This window comes from Oryctolagus cuniculus, chromosome 10, assembly GCF_051225735.1.
Source record: "Oryctolagus cuniculus isolate XC-2025 breed Fujian yellow rabbit chromosome 10, ASM5122573v1, whole genome shotgun sequence".
Taxonomy (NCBI): domain Eukaryota; kingdom Metazoa; phylum Chordata; class Mammalia; order Lagomorpha; family Leporidae; genus Oryctolagus; species Oryctolagus cuniculus.
The window spans coordinates 112,218,980-112,244,084 of record NC_142876.1 but is presented as its reverse complement, the minus strand read 5'-3'; the positions used below and the strand labels follow the sequence as shown (position 1 = coordinate 112,244,084).

At 51.1% G+C, this 25,105-nt stretch overlaps 1 protein-coding gene across 9 annotated transcripts in view; it reads right to left on the bottom strand.

Moving 5' to 3' along the window:
• Nucleotides 1-25,105, bottom strand: part of EEFSEC (eukaryotic elongation factor, selenocysteine-tRNA specific) — a 242,584-nt gene that overhangs the window by 114,535 nt on the left and 102,944 nt on the right. For all 9 annotated transcript variants that reach the window (XM_089305614.1, XM_089305607.1, XM_002713149.6 and 6 more), the window contains 2 exons: nt 15,424-15,520; nt 13,067-13,231 (listed from right to left, as the gene is read on the bottom strand). In XM_089305614.1, the coding sequence (XP_089161740.1) occupies nt 13,067-13,231; nt 15,424-15,520 (262 nt within the window). The remainder of the gene's footprint in view (nt 1-13,066; nt 13,232-15,423; nt 15,521-25,105) is intronic.

Here is a 25,105-nt window from a genome sequence, read left to right as displayed (position 1 = left end):
CTTTAAGATTTTCAATCTCACATCAGAACTCCTTATTCTCAGTCACTTACCATAGGGGAAACACAGCAATTTATCTCCTCAGCCCCTACTATGAGAAGGTAAGTTCTGCAGGAACAGCAAGGTGGCCTGGCTGGAGGCTGGCACACAGTAGGTGGTCGCAGTATATGTTCAAGGAATATGCTGCACCTTTTATGCAAATCTGCTATTTCCTTTCACTTCCCACAGTAACCCTGGAAAGCAGGCACTGTTATTAACATTTCCTCATTGTGCAGGTGATGCTGCTGAGGCTCAGAGAGGTCAAGTCACCAAGGCCACACAGCAAGAGGCAGATCAGGGCTGTCCAACTCCAGAGCTCAAGAATCCCTGGGGATGATCTGCCTGTTACAGCATTAACTCCCTGGTTCCTGCTGACTGGAATTCAGGGGCTGGGGTGGGACCAAGAATTCCAACAAGCCTCCTGAGTGATTCTCGCCAGCCCACTCACCCCTGGCTGAGGGTAAGACACAATGGGCGGGACCCTAAATCCCACCATCAAGGGGAAGAAGGCCAGGAGCTGCAGCTGCTTGTAGGACTCATGTACCCACTGGGTAAGGACAGGGACCCGAGCCTGAGAAGTGAACCTGAGGGTGTGCAGAACCAAGACGGGAGCTGGAGAAAGGCTGGGGCAACAGGGGGCAGGACACTTGGACCCATGGGCTGGCCAGGAGCAGGCAGCAAGCAAGGGGCTGTGGTGTCTGGAAACTCAAGACCCCGTGCGACCCCTGAAAGAGCTCTCTTTCAGTCCTGGGGTACTGCAGCGGCTCCCCAACAGGAGGAAGCCTGCTTTCAGGGTTAAGAGGACGTGGCCTAAAGGAAGGACTGCCCTTCCATCCCCATAACACTGTCCTTCTGCAGGCCCCCAAAACCACTTACCGGCTACCTCCTTCCTGGACCCCACTGGCAGAAACTTTGTGTTACCACACATATCCCAGCCATTCCCTCCCCTCTGGGCTGTAGCTCCTGCTGTCAACACCTTTGTCTAAGAAGCAGGGCTGGGTGTGCTCTTGGGGGCTCCCGTAGAAGTATTCTCACCCAGCACCTTCCACACAGGGTAGAAGGGAGGGGCAGCTGCTGTCTGCTCACCCCAGCCCTGCTGCAGGCTCTATAATCCCCAGTATGAGCCGTGGGGAAGCTACAGGCAGGCTGGCTTGCTGCTACATGCCCTGAGTGGCCACACAGACCCCACGGTCACATTTCCCATTTGAATCAGAGCTTGACTCTGATGAACAAAGGCAGCCACGGACAGCAGATAGGGTCAAAGCCTAAATGCCCCTTTGTGGAGCCAAGTGGCACCCACACTTGCATTGGGCACAGCCTAGCATCTGCTGCACCAAGGCCACTTCCAACGGGTCCCCTCACCCTGGTCAGGTGCCCACTTCCTGACAGAGGAACCCCCACCAGCTCACGTTCTCCAGACTGCTCCACGGCATGCGTGTCACATTCCAAAGGGAGGAAATGACAGCACTCCCCAGGTATCGACGTTTTGGTAAGACTTGCATTGATGTCACCCGCGCCGCACAGAACCGACAATGCCATGGGACCTGAGTCAGTTTCCCCTTGAACCTTCCCTGAGCACTGAAGGGAAATGAGGCTGTGAAAGCAAATTCCCTTGGAAGGAACACTCCTACCTGAAGATTGTTCCCAATTACTCACAGAGGTAGCCTGGCTGGACACGGGGGTGGGGCTTGCCATGGTCACACAGCAAGGCGTGCACACCTGGGCCCCCAAACCCTGTGCTCCTGCAGGGAATGGAGGACAGCAACCTCCGGCACGGTGCCCAGGGCACGTCACAGAGTTCCATCAAGGTTCTGTGAAGCAAATCACCTCCTACCCTAGAAACTGTAATGCGGCTTTCCTGAGTCGGAGGGGTTTTCCCAAAAAGACTTGCAGAGTGTTAGTTACTCTGGGAATCCTGCGAGGTTATCCATGCCAGAACCCAACCCAGGTCACCCCAGTGTGTGGCTTTCACAGGGGACGTCTGGAAGCCAGCCTCACTCTCCACCTGCCCCAGCCCTGCCACTTCTGTGTCTGCTCTCCATCCAGCAACCTCCGGGAGCTGACTGCCAGGGCTGCACCTCTCCTGCTCTCGGGAGAAGAGTCGGGTTAGGCTGGGGCAGGGCTTTATTTGAGGTTTGAGCACTAAAGCCCCATAAAATGGATGGAGGTGCTGCAGTGAACTTGGACCAAGGGGGGACTCCTGCAGCCCACACAGGGTGGGGCACAAGGCTTGATCACAAGTCTGAGCTGGCAGAGGCTCGCTTCTGCAGTGGGGGCTGCACTGCTTCCGTCCCCCTGAAGACACAGAGTGCAGTCACCATGTCTCCCACACTCTGACCCTGTCTGGGCCATCCAGGACCACCCCTGCAGAGGGAGGGCTGTGTGAAAGGCTGACGTCCTGCGCCTGGACCACTGTCACAGGTACAGGCCTCTGTCAGCCCAGGACAGCCAGCCACAGGCGCCCCCGGAGCATCATGACCGGCCAGCCTCTTAATGACACTCTGTGAAGCCATGAAGGACAGAGCAGAACGAAGCAGCAGCTCTAAAACCAGCTCCTGTGGCTTCATGTCTCAGGGGACCTGAACGCCCACAGCAGCTTCATGCCATGTGAGGGGCAGGCCCTGGGGGCCCAGCGGTTTGCTCACACCTCAGACTCCTGCTGCCTCACACGGAGTTCAGGGTCCTTCACTAATTAGCTCGGGTCTCAGTTTCATCCCCCTGTGAAACGGGACAAAGCACCCTCTCAAAGAGTTGCTGAAAGCCCAGAGTGACGACATACATGGGTCACAGAACAGGATCTGCACAAAGTAGGCACAATAAACAATTTCAAACAAAAATTCTCAGCCATTACCCACTCCTGGGCTCTGTCCCCAGGCCATGCCAATCCCTTGCTCCAGTTCAGAATTCCTTGCCTCTAGAAGGCATAGAACATTAAGCTAAGAGAGAACGAGAGCCCTCAAGGCTGCCCATGCCTCTTCACTTGCCCACCTGCGTCTGAGCACTCAGGCCGTGCAGGTTCCACATGTGTCCTGGTGTCACTGCCATCTCTGTAGCTGCACACAGCAGCATAGAAAGCCAGCCTTGGAAACAAACGGGGACCCACACGGCAAGAACTAAGGGAAGCAGGTCTTCTGGAAGCATGAGCTGGCACCAGGCACGTCCAGCGGCAGCAGGCTCCCAGGGGACTGATACAAAAGGGCGTGACACTAGCTTGGGCTCCAGGGGTGAGAACAAGGAATTCCACAGGACGATCTGTGCAGAGGCAGCATCCTGCGATCTGCTAGGTCTTCAGCACACTGAACACGATCTCTGACAGCAGCACCTACGGGGAGAAGCCTTCCCGAGCGCCTGCCTCCTCTGAAATCAATCTTCCATCCTCACCTGTCGACTGTCCTTCCTCCGCGGTGCCGGTTAGGGAGACAACAGGATATTACACCTTGGCTGCAGATGTGACTCACATCCTCAAGCCAGAAAAAGGGCAAGACAGAGGCAAGGGTCTGCAGAGCCACAGGGGTCCGGGTGTGCAGGGCATGCAAGACGCAGCCACTCCATCCCCCAGCTGCTGCACTCCACTGGCCAAGTAGAAAGGCACACTCAGTGGGGAAAGGACAGAGACGCAGAGCTGGAAGTGACGACGATGAAGGCAAGGCAGCCACACAGGCAGCCCCTACTGCCCGCACACTCTGTGGGGCTCGCCAAATCCTCATGGCTACCCCAGGAAGAAACTAAGGAGAGACTGCCCCAGCGAGCAAGCGATGCACAGGGACTCCACTTCAGCCCGTCTGTGTGCAGGACCTGAGCTATGCAGGCACGGGCACTCGAGGGCAGAACGCAAGTGCACACCCTTCCTGCTTGCCTGCCCCACATCTCTGCATCTTGTGGTGACGGCACCCAGACTCCCATGCCCAGTCCACCAGCTCCAGGGGTGGATGTGTAACACAGCCTGGCCAACAGCAGCTCCTGGTGAGCCAGGTCAAGGAGATCCCACCCCTGCACTGAGTTCACGTAAGTGGGAGAGAAGCCTTTCACTTGTATTGTGTAGGATGCCCTGGCTGCAGGTAGCAGTGGCCCTGACAGAGATGCTACAGAAAGAGTCGCTCCTCAAACACAAAGATCTGAGCTGCGGCAGATCCTGCAGTGGCCCTTGTTGCTCGGGTTCTTCTCTGTGCCACTGTTCTCTCACCTCCTCCTGCTCTGGCAACAGATGGCCGCTCACCACCGCCACTGCTGCCACCACCCCGCATCCAGGCACGAGATCCTTCCTCAGCGGTGTCCAGCGGAGGACAAACGTTGTCTCTTCCTGCGTTAAGCCCCTAGAAGCAGGAAAACCTTCCTGCAAACCTGCAGGGGACTTCCCTTCACACTTCGCTGCCAGACCTGGGTGACCAGTCACTGCTAGGGAGGTGTTCCCATTGACTGCATCCATCTTTGGGGACACAGTGATGTTTGGAGTTAACCATGAGGAGTGCCGACTACCTCTTGGAGTTGAAGTGGAGAAAACAGAACGCCAGAGCTGTGGGGACTGCCGTGGACAGTGAAGACACAAAACAGGGCACAGTTTCTGTGGAGATGACACCCCTGAGCCTCCGGCCTCCTGTTTGAGTTGGGTTTCTGTCGCTTGCAACCAGAGTCCTGCCTGACACACTGAGAGCAGCAGGTGCTCTTGTGGGGCTCTGGGACAGGTAACAAAGAAGAGCTCAGGACCTGCTTCTGCACCATGCAAAGCACTCTTGACTTTATTCTGGGGACAATGAGGATCCGCACACAAATGCACAGGACGGCTGCAGCGATGCAACCAGGTCTACAAGGCTGTCTGTCAGCTGGACTGGGCAGGCTGGACTCAGGTAGACACTGCAGGCAGGGACAGGAGCAGGGTGCTGGGGCAGTGATCCTTGTGGGGACCTGAGACGCCTGACCCCAAGCAGTGGCCACGGGGCTTGGAGTAGAAGGGCCTGGCGTGAGGTGCCCCTCCTGAAACCAGCAGCCAAGGGAGGGCTGATCTGCTCCAAGGGCCACACCACGACTCCCCAAATATCCCTGACTTTCTCCACTGCCTTCCCCAACTCCTTTCTTCCCCTCAGCTCTGTGGGCTCCACCCAAGCCTGGGCATCAGGCACCAAGAACAGACTCCCCTGAGTTTCTACTGGCACAGGCCCAAGAACCATAAAAACACTAAAATCACAAAAATCCTGCTTTCCTGCAGGTGTCTTAAAACTGGAAAGAGTTAAGGCTGAAGGTCACTCTACATTTTCAATGAAAAGAAAAACTCACAGAAGAAGAGGAACTCAGAGAGCTGAATTCCATGGGTAGCTTGGAAGCCAGCTCTGGAGCCCTGGCACTTGATTTACAATCACTACTCCCAGAACAAGGCTGCACTGTGACAGATAGTACACCTCCACTACTGCTCACTGGTGACACAGACACAACCCCCAAAAGGGGACAGGCCTCAGCAGGACAGAGTAAAACACCCAGCACTGGGTTTCTGTAGCAGGGCTCAAGGTGGGCAACTGCTCCCAACACAGCCCTCCAACGTCACACACCCATTTCCAGTCTAAATCCTTCTAAACAGCAAGTTGTTTATTTGCTTCATTAGCTTCCTTCTATTCTACTCATCAAATATTGTCTGGGGCCCACCCTGGGCAAAGCCCCAAGATGCATAGCGACAACACACAGATGGCCAGGTGGGAGACGCGGCAGCAGGCCAGTGTGCCTGTGGCAGCCAGGGTGAGCACAGAATCGAGCGAGCAGCCCTCTCTGACAGGCAGGGAGACCTGTGCAGAGTCCGGAAGGTGCAAAGAAATGCGCAGGGAAAGAGCATGCTGCAGGTGCGGGACAAGCTGTGGGTGAGACCACTCAGCATGCCTCTGGGAAGGGCAGCCAAGGAGGGTTCCAGAGCGGGAGGAAGCGCAGGTCTGGAAGAGGCTCCGCTGCTGGACTCTTTCCAGATGGCACAAGCTTATCTCCCTCTCATGATCAGCTTCCAGGAGCAGAGGCAGTGGGAAAATCAACAACACTCAGTAGTCTTAGGATATTCTTTTTTCCTTTCCTGGGCATTTTTGATACAGAAGAAAGTAAATCTGAATATAAACTCAATTTGGAGGTATATGCTAATAAATTCTGAACATTTCTCTAAATGTTGTAATCAATTAAGTATCCACATACATCTATGAAAGACGTCATTGTCTTCGCAACTGGATATTGACTGAAGTCACGGTGGCACTCAGGGGCTGCAGGGTGTATTTCCATTTCAGTAACTCACGTGGCAGCCCTGGAATGAGCTGTTTCCTTAAACACAGGAAGTCCCTTCCATTTCCTACTTCTGCAGTCCACAAGAATTGCACATGAATAATCCTGAACGGCAACAATAAAGATGGTAAGGGACCAGCTAAGACTCATTGCATATCTCCCAGGTGTTGGGGGTTGGACGTGCACCCTCCCTCGCTCACACCACTCCTGCCTTCCAGAGCCCCCCACCCCCAAGCCAAGCACACGGGGGCTGTTCTACATTTGTGCTGAATTAGTTAGGCACAGACAGGCTGAGTGACTTGCCAGTGCCCACAGAGCTCACAAATGCCCGACTTGGGTCCCTTGAATTCCTGGCCCTGCTGTCTTTCTCTGCAGACCGTGACTTTGACAGTTTCCGCTATCACAGCCCTTACAGCCAAGCAGCCCTAGGAACACTGCCAGCCTGAAAGCCCATGGTCAAACCTTATGATGGGACTTCCCAGACCAAAGATCGAGAGAGCCAAAGAGCCTGAGCCCAGAGCTGGCGGGTCTCAGGGCACTTAGCGGTGAAGCCATTCTGGGATCTGAATGGTTTTTCCCTCTTTTATTCCCTGCTCCCCAACATTTCCTCTCTCAGCTAATCGGCCCCAGCTGGGAATGGACGTGGGCAGGAGAAACAGGGGCCAGGGCATGGCAGGCTCAGGCAGGCCAGCCGGGCTGGGAGGGGAATGTGACTGTTTATTTGGAATGGCTATGCCCTGACGCAGAGGGAGTTCAAGCGGTCACACGTGTCCAAGTCTATTAGTGCAATCTGACAGGGATGTCACCGTGTTTGGGAAGAGGGCCAGGGCCTGCAATGTCCCAGTGCCCGATAGGCACCAGCCACCAATCATGGCTAGCGGAGAGCAGGGGCGAGAGGAGGTCAGGAGTTCTGTACCTCGGGCTCTTCCGAAAACGGCTGGGGAAGAGGGAAGGAAACACTGCTGAGACCCCTCCTTGCAGGGGGTTCTGAGGCAGCAGGGTGCAGTGGACACGGCCCCGCCTTTGGAGCTGGACGCCTGACTTCGAATCCCGACTCTGCTGTCTGGCTGCTTGTCGCCCTGAGCCCAGGTTCCCTCACCTGCTGGGTAAGAATAACAGGAAAGAAAGGAAAGAGCAGAGCTGGCCATGGTTGGATGCTAATGTTCAGGCCCCTCCTGTAAGAAAATCAAAGCCAGTGGGGCTACGAGACTTGCTTCAGGCCACAGAGGACTCAAGCAGGTTCTGGAATCCAGCCCTTTTCATGGGAACTCCATACTGGTGGGGCCAGCACTGAGGCGTAGCGGGTTAAGTCACTGCCTAGGGTGCTAGCATTTGTATGGACACTGGTTCCAGTTCCAGCTGTTGCGCTTCCTATCCAGCTCCCCGCTAACAAGCCTGGGAAAGCACTGTGGGTAAATTTATGCAGAGACTGATAATAGAAATTAGGGAAGTATAACAGCAAATACCCTTTTTGGGGGGGCTGAAGTCTTCAACACAAGAATTAAAAGGTGAAAGGAATAAAACGCAACAATCAATATACTTGACTAAAATCTTAACTCAGATCTTAAATAATAATCAATTAAGAGGTTACAAATAAATTAGGAGGTAATAGAAATCAGGATTGTTATCCCTGGAGATAGAGTACTAATCGAGAATCTTCTGGAACAATGTTCTATGGCTTGATTTGTGTGGAAGATGGCCCAAGTGCTTGGGTCCCTGCACCCACATGGGAAACCTGCATGAAGTTTCTGGCTCCTGGTTCTGACCTGGCCCAATGCTGCCTGTTGTAGGCATGTGGGGAATGAACCAGAGGATGGGTGATATCTCTCTCTTTCTCCCTGCCTCTCTCTCTAATTCTGTCTTTCAGACAAATAAATAAAAACAAACAAACAAAATCTCCATATTGGCTTCTTGGGCTGCTACTCCATGGGCCACAAACCTGGCAGCTTACAGCAGAAGACTTCTGGAAGCCCAGCAACCTGGAGCAGGGCTGGTTCCCCGGGAGGCCCTGGAGGAGAATCTGTTCCACGCCTCTCTCCTGGCCTCGTGTGTGTGCCATCACCCCCGGTGCTCCTGGGCGAGGCTGCACAGCTCCATCCTGGACTCCACATGTACCACTTTCCTGTGAACCTTGGTGCCATCTGCTTGTCAGTCTCTTTTGAGAACACTTGTTATTGGATGTAATGGCCTTCCCACATCAAGAGGCCTTGTCATGAGATCTTCACAGTCATCACACCTGCCAAGGCCCTTATTCCACAAAGGTCATAAGCTGAGGTAGTGGAGGTCACAGTTCAACACTGTACAGTCCACTCTCTGATCTCCAAAACTTCATGTCCATCCCACGTGCAAAATATAGTCATCCCATCCCAACATTCCACCAAACATCACCCCATTAAATCATTAATTCTAAGCCCCAAATCTCATCTAAATACATATCACGAGCTCACAAAGCCATGAGCCTCATCCTCTACGTCACCTAATCAGAATGGGTGATGCTGGGTATGACCCATCCTGGGGCAAACCGCTTCTCCATCAATTGACCTGCTCTGTAATGCAGTGGTGAGGCAGGCATAGGACAGACAGTCCATCCTAACAAGCAGACATGGAAGGAACGCAGGGGCCACTGGTGCGGAGCAAGTCTGAAACCCAGCAGGGCAAATTCCATTAGGTTTCAAGACCTGAGGATGACCTTCCGTAGCCTGATCCTCGCCCTCTGGGCCGCTTCTCTGGCCTCTGCTCCTGTGTCCACAGCTCTGCCCTGGTTCCATTCTCTCCTTGTTTTGGAAGGGTGTCACGAGCTTGTGTCTGAGTAGTTCCATTAGCTCACCACCTGACTGCAGAATCCTACAAGTCCAACAGCTTTTTTCTTTTCTTTTTTTTTTTTTTCTCATCGTTTTGAGTCTCTCTATCCCTTTTAGTCTAGGGTTTTTGCTGCCATAATATTATCAAAAACCTTGCTATTCTCAGATATTTCAAGAACAAGAGACTAAGTCAGTCCCTCTCCACTGCTCGCCTCTGCTGAAATGCGAGATTGGGTCCATCGACCACATACCTGACTTCCCCAACGAAACGGTGTCCAGTCTCGCCCTCGGCACTCGCCCAGAGCTCGCCTTCTCAACAGTCAGCTTCCTAACTTAGCATCCTTCCCAACCTGGAGGGAGCCAGAACGGCCCCCGCTCCCCGCACCCCTCCACAAACCATCATCAAGTGCTGGCTCCTCCCCACTAGCATCCCTTCCTCCATCCATCCTTTCCCTCACATTTACTGCGAGCAGCAAAGGAGAAACAAAGTCACATTTTCCACACTTGGCCTGGAAACCTCTCCAGCCAAATATCCAAGGCTAAGTGAATTTCTGCTCACAAGTTCTGCTTTTCCTGCTAATAAATCAGAAAGTCAGGGGTAGGTTCTGTGACACAGTGGGTTAAACTACCACTTGTGAAGTTGGCCTCCCACACTGGAGGGCTGGCTCAAGTCCTCGCTACTCTGTTTCCAATTCAGCTCACTGCTAATGCACCTGGGAGGCAGCAAATGACAGCCCAAGTACTCGGCCCCCACACTCATGTGGGAGACCAGGATGCAGCTCCTGGCTCCTGGCTCGGGTCCGATCCAGCACTTGCTACTGCACCCATTTGGTGAGTAAACTAGCAGATAGAAGGTCTCTCTCTCTCTCTCCCTCTCCCTCTCTTTCTTTGTCTTTCAAATACATACATTAAAAAAAAATAAATTTGAGAATTAGATAGTAGATAACAAGAGGGCTGAAAAGTAGGCCGGGGAAGAAAGGTACAGGATCAAAATGGAGTCACTGTGACAACCCTGGCAAAGATAAACAAATAAAGCAGGGATGTGATGAAAGCAGGGTTCTTACACATGGCTGACTGAAAGTAACCCCACAAAGCTCCGCCAGAACCACAACCTTACACAGGGGCCACTTCTGCAGGACATCTGCCCAGCAACTGCCAGTTCAACCTCAGACTGACGGCTACCTCGGTATTAAAGATACTGTTTCAAAATATCTGACCTGATTTTCATCTTTGCCTTTGAAAGCGTCCCCTTCTGCAACCTCTATAAGCAGACCCAGAGTTTCCTATGGCATGTGTTTCCAAGGCAATGCTCTGTGGCTCCCACTGTAACGCTATTCCCAAACAAAACTCCATTTTGCTTTGATTTTAATGGCTCTGTGTTTTTCTCAATGGACAAAGAATAAAATTTGTATCTGCCACGTACCTGCCATGATTAGGAACTGGGTTCCTAACAGGCAAGTTCCACCTTTACAAGGATGGAAAGGGTGGTCAAAGACCTCAGAATCCGCACCCACTTAAACAGCCCTGCCTGCTGACCGTGGCTGACACTCTGCCTCACCCCTCTGCAGGTCCTTGGGCCAAGCGGCACAGCCACTGGCCCTGATAGCAACACTTTTTCCTCCCTCAAAGCCTCAGACCCCAAATTCTCAGTCTCCCCTGACAGAGCCTTCTCCCGACACCTCTCCTGCTCCCAGCTCATCTCTGCCCTAGCTGCAAATGTCTTTTCCCAGGGCGGAAGGGAGGCCTCGGGAGCACAGGGACTGGGAAGAAATTTCGTGTTGATACATTTGCTACTCCAGCTAAGAATTATATTCTCAAGTTTGTTATATATCATTGCGTTTACTCTCACAGTTTTAGGCTTTGTTTTCTAAGGTCGGGTCTCTTAGTGCCCAGGTTAAAGTGGATTTGAGGTAAGTGGTCTGTCACTGGAACTAGGGGTTTTCAGAGGAGGCTCTACAAGAGCAGGTAGAAGAGAAAGCATTGTCCACTGTGTCCAGGGGAGGCCGTAACACTCAGGGAAGGCCAGGGCCTTGTCTGACTCCCATATCCAAATGCAAGGAGCTCTGGGACCTGGCCAGAGCCAATCTCCCCTGAAACCTCGAGTCCTAGGAAGAAGTAACAGTCACACCACCACAAAAAGTGTGGTAACCTGGGGTGGGCCGGCGCTGAGGCATACTGGGTAAAGCTGCCGTCTGCAATGCCAGCATCCCATATGGGTGCTGGTTCAAGTCCCGGATACTCTACTTCTGATCCAGCTCTCTGCTATAGCCTGGGAAAGCAGTACAAGATGGCCCAAGTCCTTGGGCCCCTGCACCTACATGGGAGACCCAGAAGAAGCTCCTGGCTCCTGGCTTCGGATCAGCACAGCTCCAGCCGTTACAGCCATCTCTCTCTCTCTCTCTCCCTCTCTCTGCCTCTCTATCTCTCTGTGTAACTCTGGCTTTCAAATAATTAAATAAATCTTTTAAAAAAAATGTAGCCCTGGATTTCCTTCCCCTGCGGGTGCGCTGCACATTCCTGCCCCCATGCAACTCCCCTCCCCTAAGTCCCACCATGCTGCCAGGTGCAGCACACGAGGCATGGATGCCAGAGCACCCCTTCTCTCCCTTCACTTGGGGCAGCAGTCACTACCGTGGTTCTTTCACCTGGTGACAAGGGGCTTTTTATGTGTCAATTTGGCTGCACTGTGATGGCTAGATACATGCCAAACACTATTCTGGGGATTTCTGTGAGAGTGTATTTGGCTGAGACTCCTGTTTGCAGACTGCTCCACACTACGGTGGGTCTCATGGGATCAGTGGGAGGCCCGAGGAGAACAGAGAGACTGAGTGAGCCAGCAGGCGGCCTTTGAGCCGCACTCTCCCGTAGCCGCCTAGACTTGGGACTCACCAGGCTTTACTCTCACGTGAGCCAATTCCTTAAAATACACGTTATCTACACACGTGTATAAGTACACTGGTCCTCAGAGAACCCTGGTACCACTGGTGAGCCAGACAGCTTCAAAACCAGCCTGGGCACAGCACTCCAGGAAGTCGCTCCCAATAAGCATGCAAACGGAATCCATTCACCCAGAGCTGGAGTGCATCCAAGCCTCTCCTGCAGCCAGCTGAAGCCACAGGGCTGAGAGGGCGCCTCTGCTTCCCTGCACCCTGGACGCCTCTGAGGACCAGAGAATGGCCTTGGCCCCAGCATCCCTGGAAGGCCGTCAGCTGGTTCTCACCAGCCCTTGCTTCTCACCATTAATCCCGCTGTGAGGAAACAGCAGTCCTGGAGGATGTAAGGTTGTCTTGTCCAGGAAAGTAGAACTCTAAGAAACGCCCTCTGAACAAAGGGAATGTCAAGGCCACTGGGCAGCTCTGGAGTCAGAGCCAGGCCATAGTATCAGCAGGTGGGAGACACGGGGGGACTCCAGGTCTTCAGGGGGTAATACAGCACCTGCCAGTGGCCACCACAAGCATGAAACCAGCCCGGATTTCTACCAGATCATGGCTCTGAGCACCACAAGATTCAGATTGTGCTCAATTTAAAACTCTTGGATCATTGGGGCTAAGACAAAGGTCCCTAGAAACAGCCCCACACATCTTTGCTGTCCTGAGGCAGTAAAGGCTCGGAGAAAGGCAGGGTCTGTGGCCCTCACTTGCTGACCGTGTGATCTCATGCCCACCTGACCTTCAGCGTCCACATTTTCTATATTTACAAAGAACAACTACCAGGGAGCCCCTCATCCCGGGCCATCATGGGCACCAAGAAGCAGGTGCTGCCCTGAGGACTGGGAGAACAGCAGCTCTAGAATGTAAGGGGAGGGCAACATAGAGCTGGGCAGGTAGGGCAGCCCGGAGAGAGGCTGGCCAGGGCAGCGGCTGGGCCAGCCCGGGCAGCAGGAGGAACATGAGGCAGGCCCGGCGGGCTTAGCAGCTGTGCAGCACAGGGACCCCTCCTGCTGCTAGACAGGGAGGCCAAAAGGAAGGACAAGTGAGACTGACCTTGAGGGCAGGAATCTCCACACTGTCGCCGAGGCTGATGGAGCCTGAGAGGATGGTCCCCGTCATCACAGTGCCTTGGCCTTTGATGGAGAAGCAGTGGTCCACGGACATGAGGAACGGCCCCGAGGGGTCTCTTGATGGAATGGAAATCTGGGATGTCAGGAGCTAGAAAAGAGACGCTGCTGCCACAGCCTGTCATACAAGGGCAGATGGGGCAGGGCAGGGGAGTGCAAGGGCGAGGCTGGCCAGTGCTCAGGGAGGCTAACAAGGCAAGACAGAGCTGAAAGACCCGCGTCCTGGCCAGCCGGGCTGCAAGTTCAGATGGCCAACTCCCAGACTGCACTGTAAGCTACTGAGGAAAAGGGCCCGTGGAGAAGCCTGCTCCAGCCTCTCGTCAGGATGACCTCGTGGTCTCTGTAGAGACAGCTGCTAGGGAGCACCCGGACCTCACCGCTTCCCCAGGCTTGGGGTTTAAGGTTCCTCATCCTCCAGCCCTGGGAGCCACCCGCGTCTCGTCTCGCCTCGGCGCTAGCGCTGGCAGGCCTGGCCTCTCGGCAGGCTCGGCCTCACCTTTGGAAGGGCTTTACTCCCCCAGTCACCACAGCTAACACACTGTTGTGATCATTTGCTTATTTGTCCCCCCACGGGGAGTGGGGACTTGCAAGTGTCTCCAGCAGCTGGCATGGCGCCTGAGAGAATGACAAGTGAATGAAGCAAACACAAAGGGGATGCGGGGAGGGGTGAGGAGCAGGGCTGCTCCCAGGGCAGCTACCAGGGTGTGGCACGGGCAGTCCAGGGACTGGGGAGCCCAGGACAGCAGCTACACAGAGCGAAGCGGAGCCTTTCAGGCCCGGCCCAGGGACTGCCCCAGGCGAGTGGGCCCCCGTGGCCTGCCTGCTGCTCCTCTATTTCTGCTGGCCCTCGCCACACTTCACCCTCAGCAGCCCACGTTCCCCATGCCATCCATGTGCTTGGAGATGTTGTCACAGCTAATCACCAATAAACAAATGAAAATAAAGCCTGTATTATTCCTTTTCTTAGGCTATTTTCTGATTTCATAAGGGAACAGGCTGTCAAAAAAGTATTTGGTAGTGCATGTTCCAAAGCCCAAGTCTTGGGACAATAATTCTTTTGGAAAAGGACGAGAGATTCAAACCAGGCTTGGTGGGAGACTTATGTGGAAGCCTCTTAAAGGCATATACAAACATCCTTCATAGCCACATTTTTGTGGATTTTGCTTTAACAAAAACAACTGTCCCAGGCTCCCTGACCAGTCTCACTAGAGTGGATGGAAAAGTAACAAAGCCTCACTCAGAAAGCGTTTCTGTGTGAGGTCAGCGGGATCAGCCCAGTGCGAATCGCAGAGACAGAGGGAGTGCCCACACTCCAACTTGATCTGTGCTCTGTAGGCATGGGGGGACCCCAATGCCAAACCCAACGACCACGGTGGGTCTGAATCCCGGCTGTGAGACCATGGGCAAGTAACTTGGCCTCTCAGAATCTCAGACTTCTCCTTCATAACATGGGATCTTAAGCCTTCCAGGTTGTTGTGAATGCTAATAGTCATATATATGAAGCACTGAGCACAGTGCATGGTACATAAAATTCAACAGCATGGTCTTGTCAAGCACCAGGGTAGTACTGTTTTGAGCATATTAACCAATCATTTAGCCCTCACAGCAACTGCACATGGCAAGTGCCAGAAAGAGGCAAAAGAGATGATGTCACCTGGCTATGGTGGCAGCAATAGTGGAGGGGCCAATGCTAGGTCAAGGCATTCCGCCACGCCACCCACGAGCTGCTCCACGTGCGCCACAGGGGAACCCTGCAGGCCCTACTCTCAGCACTGTCTGCCTTAGGACCCTCCCACCACACACATGACCCTCCTCACCTGCTGCCCTGAGCACCCTGCTGGACAACTGGGCTCCCTCCCTCTGTCCACTACCACTGAGTGTGGAGAATGGCCTGGGCCTCAGGCCCATGGCTCCAAAAGGTGAAGGCCTCCATCTCTTGGGACAGAGCTGTGCTGCCCGTGCTGTTGGCACCATCTCCTTCACCCGGCCGCATGGTGCCTGGTTCAGAGGGAGACACTGAAGGGATTCATGCAACTGGAAGGAGTGGAACAAATGACGTGGCCCAGGGTTCCAGATGGGCAGGTGCTGCTTCACCTGAGTGGAACACGTAAGAGGGAAGAAGAGGCCATGAAGCACAGGTACTCTGCAGGGCCCTGGGCTGGAGGGAAGGCTGTGTGGAGGCCGGAGGGGTCAGAGTCTGTCTTTCTGAGAGCAGAAGGGACATAGGGAGCCTGCTCAGCAGGACAGGGTCTGCAGGACAACCTGGGATCAAGCCAACAGTACCTCAATGAGCTCTGAGATGCCCTGTGGAGCTTCAGTTTCAGGGGCCTCTGGTCCCCCAGGCTTGGCGGCCACAGGTATAATGGGTGCCCCTCGGAACCTGAGATGGAAAAACAAGCAGCTCCGTTAGAGACCGTGAGCGTGACATGAGGTGCATTCCTGGAGCAGCTGGCCAGAGATCTCCTGTCCCTCCCTCAACGCAGCAGACAGGACAACAGGGGCCCCAGGGGGACATGCCTTGTGTGGGCCATCAGAATTCAGAAGGGCCCTCCTAGGTGTTAACTCCAGCTTCAGAACCCTCCCTGAGGAGGCAGCAGTGACCCCGCGGCTCCCGGGGCCTCTGAATGCAAGAGCCCTTGAAGAAGATGATGAACACCCGGCCTCCTGGAGACTCAGGCAACGCAGGGACCAGGAGCCTCAGGAGCCCCATCTCGGCAGCCCAGGGCCTACCAGGGAGGGGGAGTGCTCCGCCAGGACCCTGCCAGAAAAGCCCTGCCCGCTTCAAGTGAATCTACCTGTTCTACCAAAAACACAAAGCACCAAACCCTGTCAGAAAAAAGGGGGAAAGAAAATATACAGCCCACAATCCCATCATTGTGATGTTTTTTTCTTCTAACCATGGTTTCCCCATGTTTCGCCAAGGGAAATTTTCTCACATTTTGGTTATCAAACGCATGTAATTTCCCATCCTGTTTGTACATGTACCACTATATCATCAGAATTTTCTGTTGAGTGACAGCAACATCAAAGACAGTAACTCTCTGGGCTGAGTCAATATTCAACAGAGATGATTTTACTTAAACCTCACAAAACCACTGTGGACTTGTCACCATCTTATAATAGATTAGAAAATGAGACTTAGAGAAGTGAATTAATTTGCTCCAAGTCATTGGTAATAAAACCTCAGAAACAAACTCACACGTAGCCCATCTGAGCCTCGAACCAGAGCTTGCAACCTCTCCGTCACGGGTAACCTCTTCATTGTCACAGCTGCACAAAAGAGCAAGCACGGTTTACATGCTTGCTCCTCCAGACTCTTGTTCACAACATTCCAAATCTTCTGCTCTTATAAATAGCATGGTGGTAAATATGTCGGTGGGCACGACTAATATTTCGAGGGTTTTTGTTGCTTTGGCTTTGGGATACTTCTACAAGGTGTAAATCTAAGGCTGAACGTACACAGGAAGATCACCGAAAACGGTGGAGTGAGAACATCCTCAAACCCCTCCTCCATAAAAACAGGAACACTGGCAAACACTGTCACAATCAACTTTTTCAAAATTCTGGAAATCAGGCAAAGGCTTGAGCAATCTTTGGAGTGTTGATTCAAGACAAAATGGCTGAGGGGCTGGCACTGTGGTGCAGTGGATTAAGCTGCCACATGTAACACCAGCATCCCCTATGAGCGCTGATTCTAGTTGTGGCTGCTACATTTCCAAGCCAACGCCCAGCTAATGCACCTGGGAAAGCAGCAGAGGACAGCCCAAGTACTTGGGTCCCAGCCACTCAAGTGGGAGATCCAGATGGAATGTCAGGCCCCTGGCTTTGTCCTGGCCCGGTCCCAGCTGATTTGGTCACTGGGGGAGTAAACCAGTAGATGAAAGATTTCTCTGTCTCTCCCTCTCTCTGTAACTCTGGCTGAGTCTTGGTAAGAACAAGTGGGACTTGTGACATGTGAATGTACCCTATTTCCATCTACCGCTCCAAAGCTTGGAGATAGCCTTGAAAACCAACTGTCGCAACCACGTAGACATCCAGTAGCCTGTCAAGCACTGACGGGGGCAGCATGGGTCTTGGCCCCTTCACAGCCCCTGGCCCAGAGAACTGCCATTATTATTCTGGCTCTTGATTCTATACAGACCCCAACAGCAAGGCAGCTTTATTTGGCCTGCTTTGGAGCTTCCCCAGTGCAAACAGCTTTTTCCTCTGGGGGTATTTGTAGAAAATAATCATACACAATCTTTTAACATCACAGCTACCTATGGCAGAAGGTAACCATTTAGGCAAACGTCAGGCTGACAAAAAGTTAGAAGCAAAATCTCCACAGGGAACTTGGAAAAGCTCTGGGAATCTAAAAGGACCCCTCTCAGGCACAGAGGTGTGAGTATACCCAAGGCTCTGCATATGCTCATGAAAAACCTGAGACACTCCCACCTCTGGCTGACCTTGAGGCTCTGTGCAAGCAAAGAGGTGAAGGCTAAGGCAGAGTTGGCAGCTGCCAGACCAAGCATTGAAAGCATGGCCCAACATGCATGGAGCTCCTTGGCAAAGACGGGAGACTGAATGATTGCAGGCATTTGGGGAAGTCTCTGTCTAGTCATGAGCTGCCCACTAAGCTAACTGAACAGAGACCACAACGGTCAGTCACATGTGACAAGGAATACATAGAATTAGTTCAGAAAAGTCAATACAATAACTCTAATAACAAACTACGGGGAACAGAAATCTGATTTCCAGAATTCTCACTTCATATTGTTCTAGACGTTTAGTTTTCAATTAAAATTTACAATGTATGCAAACAAACAAGAGCATGATCTATGCACAACAAGAAAAAGACAAGAGAAACTGTTCCTGAGAACACTTTCTTGCAAGGACTTTAAATCAAGTATTCTAAGAATATTCAAACATATACAGGAAACTAAGACAAAAAAAAAAAAAAACCTAAAGGAGGGGCCTGGTGCTGTGGCTTAGCGGGTAAAGCTGCTGCCTACAGAGCTGGTATCTCAGAAGGATGCTGGTTCAAGTCCCAGCTGCTCCACTTCTGATCCAGCTCTCTGCTATGGCCTGGAAAAGCAGTAGAAGATGGCCCTAGTCCTTGGGCCCCTGCATCTGCATGGGAGACCTGAAAAAAGCTTCTGGCTCTTGGCTTTGGATCGGCGCAGCTCCGGCCATTGTGGCCATCTGGAGAGTGAACCAGCGGATGGAGGACCTGTCTCTGTCTCTCTCTCTCTCTGTTTCTCCTCTCTCTGTGTAACTCTGACTTTCAAATAAGTAAATAAATCTTTAAGAAAAAAAAACTAAATAAGAAAAAATGAAGTTATAAATTAGTCTTAAAGAAAAAAAAAAAAACAAGCAAATTCCAAACTTGAAAAGTACAGTAACTGAAATGAAAAATACCAGAGGAATTGAACAGCAGATTTGAGCAGGAAGATAAAAAGAATGAACAAGCTTGAAAGATGTCAAATGAGATTATTCAGTCTGAGGAAAAGGAAGAAAAGACAGAACAGACTTAAAACAAATTTAAAATAAGAGTGACATATTTAAAGAGAGGGAGAAAAAGAAAAACCACAGCCTCAGAGACACGTGAGACACTTCAGCATAGAAACAAATACCTCATGGGAGTTTCTGAAGGAAAGGAGCGACAGAGACAGAAAAGATGTCTGAAGAAATAAAACTTCTCAAATCTGATGAAAAACATTAATCTGTATTTCCAGAAGAAGCTCACCAAATTCCCAGTAGGATAAACTCAGATCCACACTTCGACACATTATAAACTGTAAAAAGCAAGGACAAGGGGAGGATCTTAGAAGCACCAAGAGGGAAGCGACTCATCAGTGTACAGGGGTCCACAGTAAGATCAACAGTTGGCTTCTCAGGAGAAACTGGGAGCCAGAAGGCAGCAGGCTGACATACTCAAGGAGCTGAGAACTAGGGGGCAAAGTCTGGTACCCAAGAGTCCTATATGCAGCAAGAAATACGCTTCAAATATAAAGAACGCAGAATCACCACTTGATTAGCAATTCCACTCTTAGATATACACCCAAAAGAACTGAAATCAGTGCTTAAACAAATACATGTCCAAGCATGTTCATAGCAGCACTATTTGTGATAGACAAAAAGCAGAAACAGTTCGAGTGTTCATCAACTGATAAGTAGATACACAGACTGTGGTATATACACATAACGGACTAGTATTCAGTCATAAAAAGGAATGAAGTAAAAGCAGACGTGTAAGTGCAGATGAAACTCAAAAACATGCCGAGGGAAAGAAGCCTGACACAAAGTACACACAGTGTGTGACTCCACCACAGGAAATACGCAGGGTTGGTAAGCCCACAGAGGCAGAAAGAAGATGGCAGCTCCCAGACCGTTTGCTAGGGAGAATGGAGAGGTGCTGGGTTGATGACACAGGGTTTTCTGTTGGGATAATGAAAATGTTTTGAAATTAAATGTTGGGGACAGCAAGCACTTTGTTTTAAAGATTTTATTTATTTATTTCAGAGGCAGAGTTACAGACAGAGAGAGGGAGAGACAGAGAGAGAGGTCTTGCAACCACTGGTTCACTCCCCAATTGGCCCTAATGGCCAGAACTGGGCCGATCTGAAACCAGGAGCCAGGAGCTTTTTCTGGGTCTCCCATCTGGGTGCAGGGGCCCAAGCAATCTTCTACTGCTTTACCAGGCCATCAGCAGCGAGCTGGATCAGAACTAGAGCACCCGGGACTCGAACCATTGCCCAAATGGGATGCCGGCACCGCAGGCAGATGCTTAACCTGCTATGCCACAGTGCCGGCCCTCAGCAGGTACATCTTTACATACTGAAAAGGTGACTTTTATGTATGTGAATTACATCTTCATTAAGAGGAAAAAACATAGATTGAAAGATTTAATACCATGAACATCTGAGATGACTATTTCATTGTATAATACCAAAACAGGTAATCACTTTTTTTGGTTATTTTTAATATATTTTATTTTCATTTGTATTTCCTCAATAAGCCATTTAATGTTAGACAACTACTATTTATTTATTAAATGCATTTCCAGGAGACATTTCTTTACCGCTTATTTTTAAATTATTTCTTAATTTATTCATTTATTGTGAGAAGCTAATGGGCAGAGAGAGAGAAAGAGAGAGAGAGAGAGAGAGACTGATCTTCCTTCCACTGGTTCACTCCTAAAATGGCCACAACAACCAGGGCTGAGCGAAGGCCACAGCTGGGAACCAGGAACTCCATCCAGGGAGACAGGAACCCAATGACTTAAGCTATCACCACTGCATTAGACACTTTCCAGTGTCTGCATTATCAAGATGCTGGAGTCAGCCAGGTATCAAACCCAAGGACTCCGACGGGGGACGCAGGCATCTTAACTTGTGCCCTAACCCCGGCCCCTTCGGTACCCCTTCTACTCCTGGACTTTGCTTCCTCCACCAAGCACCGCCCTTAGCTTCTCAACTCTAAAACCTGCTAGTCGGGCCTTTCTGCGTGTATGCAGTCCAGTGCTCAACACGGCAGGAGTGAGCAAAGGACAGGGTCCTCCACGGAGCACCTACAGTTCCAGCAATGACCTGTGGGGCTTTCACTGCCGTTTCCTCATCCCCAGCCCGGCAACACTGTTGCTCCTCCTGCCCCTATTTGACAGAAGAGCGTCCTGAAGCCCGGCCAGCTCACACAGCCAGCAGAGTTCCCTTCCACCCTGAGAAGGTCCAACAGTGACGCTCCAGGTAGGTTGGGCAGACAGGTGTGCGTCTCAAGTCCACAAAAGATTCGCAACATGGCTGATCTCCGAACACCAGGGAACATACAGTTAGTCCTGTCACCAGGACTAAATGCATTAACAAAACTCGTGCCTTCTAGTAGTTTTAGTTCTCAAACCAGTGACAGAATTATATGATAACTGTAATTACAGCAGCCAATATTCTGACAGTTTGTTATCACTTTCAAATTAAGTCATAAATTTGCAAGATCTTTAACAACCCTATGAGATAGGAAGAACTGTCATATCATTCCCAGATTCAGAATCATTCATTTGTTTGCAAATAACAGTGGCACACGCACCGTACACATGGCACCTGGCGAGATTCTTGCGTTCATAGTACCCTATGTAATCCTCACAATGTGTCGGTGATTACATCATCATTTTAGAGATGAGGAACAGCAAGGCTGAGTGACTACTATGGGGTCACAAGGGAAGCAGATGGCAGAAGCCAGGAGAAGCCTTGAGTCTGGTACTCAGGTCTCAAAAGTCTTACTATGCTGGACTCCCCAGGACCCAGGGATGCCTGCCCCACTGTCAGATGGCACCTCTGGTCTTCCTACACAGAAGACCAGAAGATGGAGCCCAGAGCCATCCCCAGCCCTCGGCACAGGCACAGGGAGGGGAGAAGAGCATCGTGGCTGTCCTGCTCCCTGTATCCCTGCTCCTCTGCGCTCAGGCCACTGGTCCCAACCTGAGCTACTGCTGGCTCTAGTTTTTTCTTTAAAAGAATTCATGTTCTTAAAAAAAAAAATGGGGTGGGGGGTGGCGCCATGGTTCACTGGGTTAATCCTCCACCTGTGGGGCTGGCATCCCAAAAGAGCGCCGGGTTCTAGTCCTGGTTGCTCCTTTCCCAGTCCAGCTCTCTGCTGTGGCCCGGGAAGGCAGTGGAGGATGGCCCAAGTGCTTGGGCACCTGCACCCACGTGGGACACCTGGAGGAAGCTCCTGGCTCCTGGCTTCGGATTGGTGTAGCTCTGGCTGTGGTGGCCATTTGGGGGGTGAACCAACGGAAGGAAGACCTTTTTCTCTCTCTCTCTCTCTAACTCTAGCTGTCAAAAAAAAAAAAAAAAAAAAGAATTCATGTTCTTATTTAAATATATTTCTTCTAAAAGGCATTGTTATAACACCATCTAACTGGAAAAACCAATCGTCTGCCACAAATAAAAGACAGAGTAGAAGCCCTCCCCCACCTGCCACTGCTAGGGCATCCTTGACCAACCAACTCCATTCCCTGTGCCAAACCTGAGCATGGTGCCTGGCACAATGAATGTCCACACTGAGGAGACAGCCTGAGGCTTAAGGCCACACTCGAGAGGCCAGTATTCCTACATCTTTGTCCCCACCAGTGGACCCTGAAGCCGAACAACAGGCATTCTGGTTATGTCCTCACCTTGGTAATGCCAGTTACTGTGTTACCATAAGAACGTAATTTAACTCAGTGTCATGAAGCAACAGCATGGTAACAGCTATTTCTTAAACCGAGTGCTCTGAAAAGATGTGTTAGGGAAGATCTCTTTAAAATGTGGTGTTAAATTAGGTGTATATTCAAAAACCAGAGAGGACATGAGGAGAGGTTATGGGAAAGTTCTGCACTCACACTGCTTTGCAATTCTTGCTTCACCTTAAAGAACCCGACGGTGCGTTAGGCAGTGGTTCAGAGATGAAAGGCATCTTGGAGTACCAGCCAGTGGGCTCATCCTGGAAGAAAAGACAGGCTGGGCGGCTTGTCTGCCAGCAAGCGCTGGAACAGAGTCAGGGAGTCCCTGGGGAGGGCACCAGGACAACAAAAAGTGAAAAATCTCACAACGGGCGTGGTCATTTACTGAGGTTTTCTCCAGAAAGTCACTGTGGTAAACATCGCTACAACATGGTCAAAGTGCAGGACTTAGCCAGGAGAAACAACTGCACACAAAGGAAAGAGTGCACACAGTAGAACAACAGCCAGGGGCCAGTATTGTGGCCTAGGGTGCACACAGGAGAACAACAGCCAGGGGCCAGTATTGTGGCACTACGGGAGTTAAGCCACCACCTACAATGCTGGCATCCCATATGGGTTCCAGTTCAAGTCCCGACTACTCCATTACTGACCCAGCTCCCTGCTAATGTGCGTAGGAAAGCAGTGGCAGATATCCCAGGTACTTGGACCCCTGTCTCAGGTGTGCAGAGCCAGATGGAATTCCTGCCTCTTAGCTTCAGAGCCACGTTGGAGAGAGAGATCTTCCAACCACTTGTTCACTCTCCAAATGACCGCAACATCCAGGGCTGGGCCAGGCCACAGTCAGGAGCAAGGAACTCCATCTGGGTCTCCCATGTGAGTGGTAGAGGCCCAAGTACTTGGGCCACCTTCTACTGCTTTCCCAAGGCACATTAGCAGGAAAATAGATTGGAAATGGAGCAGCTGCAACATGAACCCATGCAGAAATGGGATGCTGAGGCTTCAGGAGCCAGCTTAGCCTGCTACACCACAACACTGCCCCATAAATAAGTCTTAAAAATAAAAAAAGAGCCAGATGCTAACAGTGGCAGCCTGCAGCAACTACAGAACCACAAACTACAACTTTTCATTATTGCAAATCAACAAACCCTAGAACTTCTGAAAATTCAAATTCTAACCAAACAAGGAAAAATATAAAATGTAGTTGACTTCCTAGAATTCAGGTGAATTAAAGAAAATATATAGATTATAAGTAATCATTTTTGAAAAGTTGAAGACATAAATGATGTAGAAACCACAACCATCTCAAAGAAACAAAAAGAAGAGCAAATGGACCTAACTCAGGACACAAAACTGCTCAACTGGCTGAGCTGCCTCAGACCAACCTGGACCGACAACCAATACTGGGGAGCTGACGGAGAGAGGTGCAATGTGTAAATGTGGTATTTTCTCTGTACCAACTCACATAGTTGGTTTTTCAAAGAAATATGCATACGGATGTTTTAAGTTAAAATAGCACAGTTAAGGTATGAATGTCACTTTTTTTTATGATTCCCTGGTTTGGTTTTTTTTTTAAGGATTTATTTATTTATTTGAAAGTCAGAGTTACACAAAGAGGAGAGGCAGAGAGACAGAGAGAGGTCTGCCATCCGATGGTTCACTCTTCAGTTGGCCGCAACGGCCAGAGCTGCACCGATCCTAAGCCAGGAGCCAGGAGCCTCCTCCTGGTCTCCCACATGGGTGCAGGGACCCAAGGACTTGGGCCATCTTCTACTGCTTTCCCAAGCCATAGCAGAGAGCGGAATTGGAAAAGCAGCAGCCGGGACTAGAACTGGCACCCATATGGGATGCCGGTGCTTCAGGCCATGGCTTTCACCCACTGCACCATAGCACCGGCCCCAATTCCCTGTTTTAAGGCACTTTTTTTGAATAACCAAAATCCAATCTCAGGGGATAAGAAATCTTCTACTGTAGCTACAAAAAAAAAAAAAAAAAAAAAAAAAAAAAGAGAGAGAGAGAGAGAGAGAGAAAGAGAAAGAAAGAAAAAGAAAACAAAACAGAGGTATAAATTCTGGCTAGATACAATTGCCTGCTGAAGCCACTGAGCCTGGTTAAAATGCTGGGGAAATCTTGAAGACACTATGTATGCACCAATTCGAGACACGCGTCTGAACTTAACAAAAAGACTGAAAGATGACTGAAAAAGAATTAGCTTCCTCCCACAGCTCACTGCCCTTGTGCCACAGCTAAGTCCAGACCCAGACGCACATCGCCTGCCATGCGTGTGAGGCCTGCGCTCTGGGTAACACCTGACCCCGGGCCTGTTGGTTCATTCCCCAACGGTGCTGCCCCAAAGGAAGCAGAGGGGGAAGCCAGCCTTGGAGGAGGCAACTGAACTGGAAGGAGTGCGACAAGGAATGCCCTGCACCAGGGCCACCAGGACAGCTACAGGACCCTTCCTGGAGTCCCCTCTGACCCAAGGCACCCCTAGGCGACCTTCACACGCCCCCTCCAGGCTCTTCTCCGCACTGGTGCCTGCTGCCTTTTATTGGTCCCAGACTTCTCTTCTCCGTAGGGAGAAAGTGACCCTCACAGCAGCCTGCCTCTTTCATTTGACACTTAATTTCTCTTTCTATTCACATTTCAAAACGAACACAGCACCTGCTTACTACAGCACACGTCTGATTTTCTTACAACATCACCTCTGACTGCTTCCTTTCAAGCCAGGGACATGTACTTACTACGCACTCCTCTGTGCCAGGCTCGGTGGAG